Raw genomic sequence first — 12,500 nt, 5'->3', positions numbered from 1 at the left:
AGCCCCTTATAATTAGTACCTCTAGAGTCAAATACAGGTACATTCTTCTATCTGTTCTTTGGTTTTGAAGCTTGTAGCAGTCAAGGGGTTATGACAACATTTTAAAAGGAGATGATTGCAGGCAAAAAGTAGTGTTTCCATTATTATGTTGGCATTTCGTGTTTATAGAAGTCATTTAAGGTTATGGAAATTGTCAGAAAAAATAATTCCTTCTGCTTAAGAAGTTTTCATGTAGAATATGAATAAAGATATTTCAGTACATGGTTCATCGTCTGGTGCAACAGATACATTTCCCTGAGCACCACATGGCCTAGATCAAAGCACCTCATGACTGGGATCAGTGCAGCCAAATCATTACGTATTGATTGGAATCCTGCTGGAGGCTTAACCCTTTAGTGTTTGGAGAGATACAGAGAATGCATTTTTTCCCCCTTCCCAGTTCTGATTTCCCTTGCTGCTAAACTTAAAAGAGTTAATGACGGCTTCTGTTCTGCTGAAATTACCAAATTCTTTAATTGTTTGGTTCCTTGTTAAAGTGAATTTTACCTTATAAAAATGTGGATGCTTCACATTTTTTAGGAATTCATAACTGAGGCTTGAACTTTAGCACTGGTACAGGAACAGACCTGCAGGGCTGCTTCTGTAGTGTTAAAAATGCAGTAATATCACTCAGTCAGTATGTGTGTGTTTATGAGGGTCTTCGTCTTCTATACAGGAATTTGGAATGCCTGTAATCGTGAAAACAGCTTAACATGCTGAATTGCTGTAGTGGTGCTTTTTTTCTGTTCAGATGCTCCTAATTTTCTTAGATAAAGGAGGACACCAGACTTGCTCTGTCAAATATTACCTTACCAGCATTCCTTACCTGTGTTTTATTTCAGTCCTTTCCAAAACTTGTAATTAATTAATCAGACACAGAGCTTGTCTGTTACAGTTTCTACAAACTGTGTTAGACGGCTTTGTTGCAAAGCATAAAAGGGTGCTTCAGTGAGTCACGTTTTTTTTTTCCGTGGTTCCTTCACTTTATGTATTTTACCTGTACACTTTTTCTTTCAGCACAGCAGTAAGATAAATTCATTCAAAGCATCATGTATTAATGGCTTTCCTTCCCTTTTCTTTTCCATTCGTTCAGTTTATCCCACGAAGAGCACTCTCATAATCATCCACTTTATGGGCACGGAGTATGCAAATGGCCGGGCTGTGAAGCAATATGCGAAGATTTCCAGTCATTTCTAAAGTAAGAGGATTTTTTTTTTTGGGGGGGGGGGGGTAGCATTTCATATAGTACCCTACTTTAGAACGACCTGAAGTATCTCCTATTGTCCAGGACTTCCTTTCAAAGGTATCCTTTACGAATACCTAAACGTGAGTCCTACAGTTGTTGGTAGGGCAGTGCAGAAGAGCGTTCAAGGAGGCCTTTCAACGAATTTCATTCAATGTCATATGACATCAGTAGCAATTGATTTCTGTTCTGCTGCCTGTGTATACCTTCCCCTTTATGGATCACAGCCAGTAATATCCGGACGTTCACAGTAGTTCTGTAACCAGAATTTTGTTGCATGTGTGTTATTAGCCTCAGGTCTAACATAGAAGTTTAAACATTTTGGAGAGCAGTCTCAAGCAGGTCTCCTCAGAATTCTACTCAAGTCCTCAATGAGTATCCTTAAGATGTCACTGCTACAGTAGCATCCTAAGCAGGATTACACCTTTCCAAGGCCATTGGCTTCTACAGACTTTAGAAGGGTGTAACTGGCATTGTTACAGTGCTGTCCTAAGAACACTTTCCCAGAAGCAAGCTCCAATGAATAGTCCTAAGCAGGACTGTGAGCAAGCATGTTTAGATTGGTTCACTTAGTTGTACTTTTAACTTTTATCACAGTTGTGTTGTGTGCTTTTATTTACAGACTGGCAAAATTTCACGCACAATTAATTTGTGTCAGATTAACTAATGAGCAAAGTCAGTGTTACTAAGAAATTCATTCAAATGATATTAGACCTTTAAAGAAAAACACCAGGCATAAATGTTGCCTCCTTGGAGGTCATAAACGCAGGAATCAGAGTAGATGAAACCAAGGGTCGCAGCGGTCCGTCCAGTAATATTCAGAAATGTTTTGAGCAGTTTTATACTGATAATGTCTATTGATCTGTGTTGTGCTTAAATTACATTCCATTTTAAATTCGCCTATGAGTCTTTAAGCTGAAATCTTATGATATCTTTTAGGTGTGGACACTTGGCTAAAGCTGAACAGATCTCCACTCTCCCCATCCCCCCAAAAAACCCCTGTACCAGTATTGTGGTTCACTCAAAAAAAGAGTGTCAGCTTAAAGGGATCCAAAAAGCGGATCCCCAATCATGCCAAAAAATCCAGCATGATTTGAGACACTTTGGACCCTCTGCCATTTCTGCTACCTCACAGCTCCATGTGGAGCCCACCATTAAGCTCTGTGCCTGCCTGCTGCCTCTCAGCTTCACGTAGAGCTGGGAAGCAACAGGGACTTTTCAGGTCTAGTAGACCCAAGCATTTTCAGAAAACCACAAACATCCGATGTTAGAATCAGCTTTTTGGGGGGAAGGGGTTTGAAAATTTCTGGGATTATTAAACCCAAACCTGAAAAATAACTTATAAAAACCTGCCCACCCCTAACATCTTGTAGCAGTCCTTTATAGGAAATTGCATCATGTTTACTCTGTTCTCATTTGTCATGAGCTTGTCAATAAATTGTAGAATATCGTGTCCATCCCTCCAGGCCCACTTCATGTCATTATGTTGCTTATGAAGTTGGACTGTGGTCTGGCTTGGATGGTACTGTGCAATAGTTGCAAGAGGGAGTTAGGAAAGCTTTGCAGAGTGACTGCACTCAAAGAAATATTGGTGAAATATTGATTTTCTATGCCTCCAGTACTAATGGGTAGTAGATTACTTTTCCGTTCTCTTTGCATGGCACTTGTTTTAGCAACCCATCTGGATTAAACGTTCCACAGACCTCCCACTCCATTCCTTACCTTTTAAGCTTTGTGCTGCATTAGAATATGAGGATGAATTGCGTTTACAAACAAATAACTGGGCATAGAATTTGTCCACATTAAATTTCTTAGATATCGATGGAGGCAATTTATAACGCATGTTATATGTTCCGCTGCTCAGTTCCCCATTTACTTGTAGTGCACAACCGTGAAAAAATCATGTTTGCATCCATAGGAATTGACTAACATCTGTTGTAAAGGAAAGTATAACTTATTGAATCAATAGAAATTAGTTCAATTAAAGGTGCTGCCTTTCCTATTAGATTTTGCTTAAGGCTGGTTCACCCAGTCATAAATTCCATTTTTGCACTCTAATATACCTACACACAAGATAGAAGAAACCTTGGAAGCAGCCATTTGTGTGAATCAATATATATTTGTATGCCCATGTCATATTAAGTATATGTCAGATGGAGTTGTTCCAGTTACGCAGCCCTGCGGATCGCTGGACAACCAGGTATATAGACAGTAGGAATCTTCGCACTAGAAAGTATAGAAATAAATTCTGGCTTTACTTAATTTGTTAAAAATATTTCCCCCACTGCCTTCATCTTCAGTTCCCAAAACAGCTCATAATTCTTCTTTAATAACCTGTGGTCTAGAACATTTAACAAATTAAGTAAAATCCTTCAACACTGCATAGCAAGAGGCACACAGGACAACGTGTTTCAGTTGACTAGTTTCCATTAAAAGCCCATTTTTTTAAAAAAAATCCTGTGTTTCTGTGGCACTTAGATGCCAACAAAATAGATGTGCAGCTAACACATAGGAGGAATGACAGCACAGAGAAACTCTCTCTCTCCAGTAGATATCCACTTTACCTCTGGAGCTTTATTGAAGATCTTAACAGGTAGACAGGTTCTTATATGTATAGGAAGCCCTTGAGAGATGTAGACCCCAAACTTCTGAGGGTTCTATAGGTTAGAAACAATGCCTGGAGATGAGCTGGTGGTGAGAAATCTTTGAGCACTAACTCAATACAGAACTGAAGTAATTTAATCTGCCTGGGGAGAAATTTTTGCCGGGGGGGGGGGGGGGGGGCAGAGCTTTTATCACCTGCTGTGCTCCTCCCCTCAAGACCCTGTAAGCTTACAAGGAAGTTGCCTCTTGAAAAGAGAGGAGTGTCTGCAGAGAGACTGGTGCCCTCAAGGTCAGAGCTTTTGCCACCTGTTCTGTTCTTCCCCTTCTTTCCTCTCCTCTCTGGATTGGTCTCTTGATGACAGAAAGGTCGTTGTTTCATGGTATGTTATTGTTTTTCCTGTTTGGAAGCCATTTTGAGTCAGCATTGTGGAAAAAGGCAGGTGAAAAATACCCAGACAAATAGCTGGATTTTCCAGGAACCATCTCAATTGGTAAGCCAGCCAAAGCTGATGAAAAGTGCATGACTCTATCCAGAACAGGACAAACACCAGTTTCTTAAGTCAACTCTGCGACTAACCAATGGGCCATTGCACTGATGCTGCAGTTACATCGACCTACCATTTTTGCTGCAATCAGTGCCGCAAAGCAGGCTCTAAAACAGTGATGGCAAGCCTATGACACACCATGACATTTGGGGTGACATGCCAGCAATCGCCAAAACCCAAACAACAACTATTCTCCCTGTTTCAATTTGATGTTTCTTCATGTAATACACATCAGAAGAAGAAGAAGAGTTTGGATTTATATCCACACTTTCTCTCCTGTAGGAGACTCAAAGGGGCTTACAATCTCCTTGCCCTTCCCCCCTCACAACAAACACCCTGTGAGGTAGGTGAGGCTGGGAGAGCTCCGAGAAGCTGTGACTAGCCGAAGGTCACCCAGCTGGCTTGTGTGGGAGTGCACAGGCTAATCTGAATTCCCCAGATAAGCCTCCACAACTCAAGCGACAGAGCTGGGAATCAAACCCGATTCTTCCAGATCAGAGTGCACCTGCTCTTAGCCACTACGCCACTGCTGCTCACACATAACCACACATGATTGGGCTGGATTTTTTTAAAAAATGAATGTGTATGTCAAGGATTGTTTCTCACTTGTTTGAGGGGGAAAGTGACATGCCAGAAGAGTCATTAGGTTTTTTTTTTCAAATTTTTGACACAGCAATCCGAAAAGGTTCCCACCACTGCTCTAAACTGTGCTCTAAACTATGCTTATATTTGCCTTGGTAAAGCCCTTTCGCTGTTCTCTGCAGCTCACCAGTAAACCAGGGAGGTTTTCTGTGTAAATTATTTCTATGGATGACAAGCTGACACAATGAAAAGCCCATTTTTCAGCCATTTGGACATCCATATATTACAGATCTGATAGTGAACCCAATCTGAGCCATATAATATAGCTGTCCTGAATGTGAGCTCCATGTGCACATCATGGTGTGTACAGAACCTCCACAAAGAATTCTAACGGATGCATATACAGAACTGCCCCAGCCTTTGACGTGATTAGAATAAACAGTACAAATTGGAGTTCTTCTAATACATATGAGCTTCAGTGGTAGCCACAAATGTGCAGATCACACTGAAGAGGTTCATCTGTGTCACCGAAACTGAAATTGTGGCTGTTTACTGCAAAAAATAACATTATTTAAATTGTCCCTCATTTTCTAGTAAGAGTAGCAGATGAGATCAGAATGAGATTTGATATTTGAGCCAAAAGTCGCTATGAAAAAGTCACTCCAAAATGTTTGAAAACTCAGATGGGAGGGACTGAAAGGAGTCATTTTCTTTTAATTCCTCTGGGTTCATTTCCGGGAAGAGCTATTCTCTCTGTGCGCTTGCTAAATTCATATCCAATTTTAGAATAGTTATGCTCTTAAAAACAGTTTTGGTTTCGAGACATTCTGGATTGACAAGTTCCAAGTCACTTTATTTACATACCAGGTCAGAGCTTACTATCCATTGAACATTACTGTACTGGTTTTTCAGTATAAAAAGAATAACGTGACATAAGCGCTGCCTGTGGAATCAGGCCTTGGGGTACTGCTTTCTCAGGCAAACCTTGGTGTTCTGTCTATTTTACACCATCACTAATGGATGGCACAGGTTGTCTGTGATCTCCCTGCCTTGAACATGATAGCTGTACTGGTTAACATCCTTCTCTTAGTGCCATTTCAATGTCACAAAGCTCTTTTTAAATAGACATCTATTGGGACAGATAAAATTTACCAGACTTGCTTATACAAAAATGACGACTCTGTGCAATCAGTGCCACTGTTGAGAAATTAGGGTGGAGAGATTGTGAGATCTGGAAAAATGCAATTCTTAGATTGATAGGGTTTTAAACCTTTTAGACCTTCCAAGAAAGGAACGTAATTGATGGTAAATCAAAAACAGGTTTTTTGACACTGCTCTATGATCAGTCTGGTATGTTTGCTCCCAAGGGTGAGAGTCCTTTGTTTTTTTAAAGATAAATTCTATACAAACAAGGGCCATAGTTGTCTTTCACTCACAGTCAACAGGAGGATGCTTATCAGTACCAGCACTTACCTAGTCTATTCTACACATTCATTTCCCGATTTCTTTTCCAAATACGTTACAGTTTTACACAGGGTTTTTCTGGAGTGGTTTTTTTCTTCTTCTTTTAGTCTGTCAGCCACTGGTTGTCATGCAATTGCAGCATCAGTTAGAGCTAACTGCTACCAGCGGGTGATTCTGCTAAATCTAATGAAACCAACGCACCCTGCATTGCCTGGAATACTCAGGTAACAGAAAAACAAAAACAAGTCCTCTTTTACTGCTGTGATAGAACGGCCTCATTCTGGGCTGTTAAAAAACAAAAGAGTAGGCAGCCGCCGTACGTTCCATCTTACTTAAATCCATATTCTATATCACCTAATACAGGAATGTCCTGCAGAAAAGCTACCACTTGGCTTCCTTCCTTTGTGGGTAGTTGATATTAGAATCACGGCGTTCAAAAACGTTATGGATTCAAAATGATGATGGACAAACTACCTGATCTAATGCAGAGTCTTCTGTATTATTCTGCTAATAGTATTCAGAGACATTTACCGTAGTTATTGTCCTTTCCTGGAAGTAAGCCCTGCGGAATAGAATAGGACTTACTTTTGAGGAAAACTCTGTTTTTTAAGATCCATTTTTTAATAACAGATTGGATTCCCGTAATCCACTACCCTCAAAAGCTTTAGCCCAAATTGGTCTCTGCCCACAAAGCTGAGGGGGGCAATTTTGGGTCTAGTACAAGCTGTATCCATGTGACTTGTTTATTGTGAGGGGGGAAGGGCAAGGAGATTGTAAGCCCCTTTGAGTCTCCTGCAGGAGAGAAAGGGGGGATATAAATCCAAACTCTTCTTCTTCTTATATTCCAGATGGTGAATAATGGTATATGCATGGCTCAGCCAATTGTCAGTACAGGACAGTTAGGCAGTGTTGCAAAACTTCCTTTCTGTCAGTGTACATTGACAGAAAGTGTCAGTGCATCTCTCAAAATACTCAGTGCACAAAAGATGTGGTGAATTGTAAGTGATACGGAGAACATAACTTAAGGACCACTGATAGAATATTAGTTCATGATAGACAGTTGAAGCTTAGAAGAAGGGATGAGTTAAATAGATCATTTTGTATTTTGACCATATTGCTATCTTGCAAGGTACTGTCAGTGGGTTATTGCAGAGTTTTGCACATATTCTTCTTTATGAGGTTCAGGAAGTATATGGAAGGAAACACTGAGTAATTTCCATTTTTTCCTGAGATTTCTTAAATCTAAGTATTTCAAAATAAAATGGATTATCTTGATTCTTTTCAATCTAGCTTCTTTCCTGATCAGTGATGTGGGGTTTCTGGGAAAATTCAAATTGTAAAATCTTCTTATTCAAATTTAAATAATGTTAGCAAAAGAAGGCAAATACACCATGTGCAAGCAGTGGGGTTTGTCCATACTTCATATACAATATTTAGCCCCTATTGTGATTAATTTGTGTCGCAATAGCCCTGACTGCAATAGATAAACAGACTATACTTATATATGTGGAGCAGAAAATTTCTCATAGAGAAAAGAATTCCATGGAAAAGGAAATTTCATGAAAAAGGAAATTTTCCAACCCATGTGACTACTCATGACACAGAAAGTGCCTTGATCATCATGATTGAGCTGGGACTGTTTACATATAAAAGCTGTCCCTGTTGGTTTTCCAGGACCCTGCACAGGTGTCAAACTCGCAGCCCTCCAGATGTTATGGACTACAGTTCCCATCATTCCCTGCCAGCATGATGCCAGCATGGTGCTGGCAGGGGATGATGGGAACTGTAGTCATAACATCTGGAGGGCCGCGAGTTTGACACCTATGCATGGCTTCTAGTGTCATCAACCATGGTATTCTTCAGAACCACTGTTAGGAATAGGCTTTGGAAGCAATAACTTGGATCTTTCTTGGAGGGTAAGTCTCAGAAAATAAACTCTGGGAAATGTTTATTTTACCCCTTGGCCATCTTGTTGCTAAGTTGCTCAACATTAATCTTGGTGTTCAGCATCTGCATGGAACTACTGAGAGAGACCATTTGGAGTGTGTTGTCATCAATATTCTGATAGCAGTGAATATGTTGGTCATTGAGGTGGGATCCTACTATTCAGAAGAAGGTGTTGATATTCACAGGCCTTGCCCACTTTTCCCCCCCCCCCCCCCCCCCGTGCAGTACCTTCTGACCCTAGTAAAGTGGACTTCTGGGGCCAAGGCCCCCCTCCTCACTGCAGCCCACCAGCTATATGGCTACCGTTTGAGTTCAGCAATCCCAGGAATAAACTTTCCTGGATTCAGAAAGGAATGCTTGTTGGGGTGGGGGTGCCAAGATGATCTCGGATCCTTGTATTGGCAAATAGTTGAATCCAACACAGGGTCTGGATGGGCTGCATGAAGATAAACAAACTGAAACATCATCCAGATAACACGCAAGTGCAGTGGGTTGGATGTTAAATTGATGCAAGAGTATGTGTGAAGTCTGCTGTGAATTTTTTGTCCTCAGCTCTATAAGGTAGTCAGGCAGCAGGAAAAGGAGGAGGCAATCCTGTGCTTTATCCCCTACTTCTTCCTAGCCCCCCTTAAAAACTAGACTAGTTAACATTACTTTCCTTCACACTACTTCAGATACACTTGTGATAGCTCAGAAATCCCTAATGGGCTTATGCAGTTTGTGATTATGTGTTTAAAGACACCTGAAGAATGAGGAGGAAAGGAACGTGAGCTACTCAGATCAGAGCCAGTGCCTTTTGTTGAACCGGTGCTGATTGTTTTCCTCCTGAAATTGCAGGTTTGCAATTTGAGAATATTCCTATCATCTCAGTTTGAGGATAGGAAAATGCCAGAGCTGTTAAGAAGGGCTTTTACCAATTTAAGTTGATTTGCTCTTAGAGAAAGTTGGTCTGGCCATTGTTATATGTTGCCTGGGGACATCCAGATTATTCTATTGTCGTGTGCTCTCCATGACCCAGAAACCACAACTGGTTCAGAATGCAACGGCCAGAATTTTTAGAGGAGCTCATTGCAACAAATGTGTTAAACTGTGGGGGTATCAAGTTCATTGACTACCAGTGTGTTTCTGGTCCTGGTTCAAAATTCACGCCCTGACCTTTAAAACCATACATGGCTTGGCTCTAATACAGCTGAAGGACCACTTCTGCCTGTATGTTCTTGCCTGTGCTTTGCTGTAGGAACTCGCAACACAATTATGTTCTAGTATGATCATGGATGAAGGCCTTCTCGTGATCTACCCTTACTGTGAAAGCCTCCCCCTAGATCAGGGGTAGGGAACCTGCGGCTCTCCAGATGTTCAGGAACTACAATTCCCATCAGCCCCTACCAGCATGGCCAATTGGCCATGCTGACAGAGGCTGATGGGAATTGTAGTTCCTGAACATCTGGAGAGCCGCAGGTTCCCTACCCCTGCCCTAGATCTTCATGGCCTCCCTGTTCCAGAAGGCCTTGAAGATATTGTGTTTTGTTATTCTTTAACTTGTAGTTTGTTTTATTTGTGTGCTGCACAGATTTTATCTAAATTTAATTATTTTATATGTATTAATTTTTGTAAACAATCTCAACATGTTTTATTAATAGAATCTTAGAATGCTGGTTGTTGTTTGTTTGTTTAGTTATTTAGGGAATGTGTATGCTATCTCTCCAGAGGCAGCTTACAACTAAAACAAACTCCCTTAAATAGGACTATTAAAAAGGCCATTCAACAGCCCATGAAAATGTCACTAAAAGCCAACCTGAAAATCTTGTTCGTCTCTAAGGTGCTCCTGGAGTTGAATCTACTACAGACCAGCAAGGCTACCCTCTGAAGCTACATAACTAAAGCTATCTGAATAAGCACTATCAGATAGTTTGTATATCCACAGATGTTCTATTTGTACCTAATAGCGTTCCCAGGAAATGCAGGGTTGATACCTGGACACAGCAGACACATCTGTAGGGCACCGAGAATCGACATGTGTTGAAGCTTTATTCTTGGTGAGGGAAACTCTTAGTGATCTTAGTAGAACAAAGAAAAGCAACCTACTTTGGAGGCCAGGGGATATTCAGTTCTCCCCTATGGTGACTGGTAGTCCCTCTTGATGTTTTCCAGACAAGCTCTTCTCTTTTTGCATGGTAATGCTAGGCACTGTTCAGGTATTGTGTCTAAATGGGACTTGGCAGACTACCAGAAATGGCGCTGTGAATCCTCCAAGAGTCCCCGCGTTCGCTTACATGTCGCTGGTGTTTCCTAGAAGCAATAATGCCTTTAATTTGAATATATTTCAAATCAAGGTTTTTTGTAAATGGAGACTGCTTAGTAATCCGCTTCATAATGAAACTAAGAAGGGCCTGTGTGAGAGAAACTTGCCCGGCACACAGCAATGTTTTCACAAGTGTTTTTATCATGGTAACATCTTGTTTACTTTAGTTGCTTGCCTAAAACTACTTGGAACATGTTAAGAAAACATTTCAGGAAAGCTTCTAAAAGAGGTTTTTGTTTGACTGCAACTGTGAGGCTGCTCGGCTCACAAAGGTGTTAACTTTCAACCCCTTAAGCATTTCCACATGAAATTCCAGCAACTATGCTTGTGGTTTTGGGGGAGGAAAAAAGTAGACATTAAAGAGACCAGGTATATGCTAATACATGCTGAAGGAAGGCCGGAAACCATAAATTGTTTTAAATACATTAATTGCTATCATTTGCGCGTCAGTTTGAGAACTGAAGTTGCCTTTAGAATTAACAAAGCAGACTCTCATGGCAAAATGGGTTGTAAGTTAGGAAAGAATGGCAGGGGCTGGAAAGCCCATGGAGGGAGAGATATGGTTTTGAAATTCAAAAGTGGGGCCCTTGCCAGTTCATTTCACCAAACATAAATAAAATAAAGGAGTTTTATGCTATTAATCCCTACAGCTTCTAACATGACCCCTCAAAAAAATTTTTCTGTGCGTTATGAATGTATCCTGGCTCTCAAAAGATGAAGAAATGAAGTTAATGTCATTTCTACGGCTGCCACATGTAAATTGGGCCAGGGCTTGAACGCCTCAGCTTTTTATGGTACCCTTGTTAACCTTTCTGACATGGTATGGAAGTTCAAGACCTTTTGAATAGTTACTTAAAAAGGTCAGAGTGGCCTAAATACCACACTGCCCTCTAGTGATGTATAGAATATTAGAAACAAACGTTTAGTGGCTCAAAGATACTATCATTGAAGTCCTTGGATGGCATCATTTTAAATAAGTAGATAATGCACTAGAGCCTCTTCTAACTCATGATCTTGTTGTTCGATCCATGTGGTCGGTTTTTCAAATTGCTATGAAATGTATACTCAGGGTATTTGTAGCATACGCTTGGAACTAAACTTATTGTCTTTGTAATTACACATGAGAGTTTTAGGTGCTTAGTTTATGTTTCCCACTTTTAATTTCCGGTATCTAATCAGATAGCATTACTTAAGAGACAAGGATCATCTTTGTCTCATACCTTTTATTGACACCATCTCCTACATTATTTCTATGTCGAAATGGTAAAATTTATTATTAGCAATAGTGTCACAAAAGTCTGAGACAGCGATTTTCCTTTCAATAAAAGTAGTTAAAAACCTTTTAGAAAATCCATAATTTTGATTGCTGGTACTTCATAAATGTATAACTGGTACTTTTTAGCTGTCTCTTTAGGGAAAAATGAGTTTTATCACCTGCAGTACCTGGGTTAATGAAATTGTATGTTGGAATTTAGCCAGAATGAAAGATGAGATCATTCAGTGGTACCAGTATTAGCAACAGGTCTCCTGAAAAGCTTTGACTTTTTAAGCCAAATATCTTTTTGTGTGGGATATTTGAGAGCGAGAAAGAAAGAAAAAGTCATTTTAAAAACTTCTTTTCAAAGAAAACTAAAAGTTTATAATTAAGGTTGTTTAGGAAGCTCTTTAAAAACTAGAAAGAAATATCAAACTAGGGCATTGAGACCTAGAAAGTTAATTTGCTGGCTCTGAATTTCAATCTCAACTTCCTGTTCAGCCCTTTATACAAATATAT

At 40.2% G+C, this 12,500-nt stretch overlaps 1 protein-coding gene across 17 annotated transcripts in view; it reads left to right on the top strand.

The window, feature by feature from the left end:
- Positions 1 to 12,500, top strand: part of FOXP1 (forkhead box P1) — a 641,222-nt gene that overhangs the window by 559,633 nt on the left and 69,089 nt on the right. For all 17 annotated transcript variants that reach the window (XM_048490247.1, XM_048490263.1, XM_048490248.1 and 14 more), the window contains one exon: positions 1,133 to 1,237. In XM_048490247.1, the coding sequence (XP_048346204.1) occupies positions 1,133 to 1,237 (105 nt within the window). The remainder of the gene's footprint in view (positions 1 to 1,132; positions 1,238 to 12,500) is intronic.

This window comes from Sphaerodactylus townsendi, linkage group LG03 (genome assembly GCF_021028975.2).
Source record: "Sphaerodactylus townsendi isolate TG3544 linkage group LG03, MPM_Stown_v2.3, whole genome shotgun sequence".
NCBI lineage: Eukaryota > Metazoa > Chordata > Lepidosauria > Squamata > Sphaerodactylidae > Sphaerodactylus > Sphaerodactylus townsendi.
This window is presented reverse-complemented; position numbering and strand designations above follow the sequence as displayed.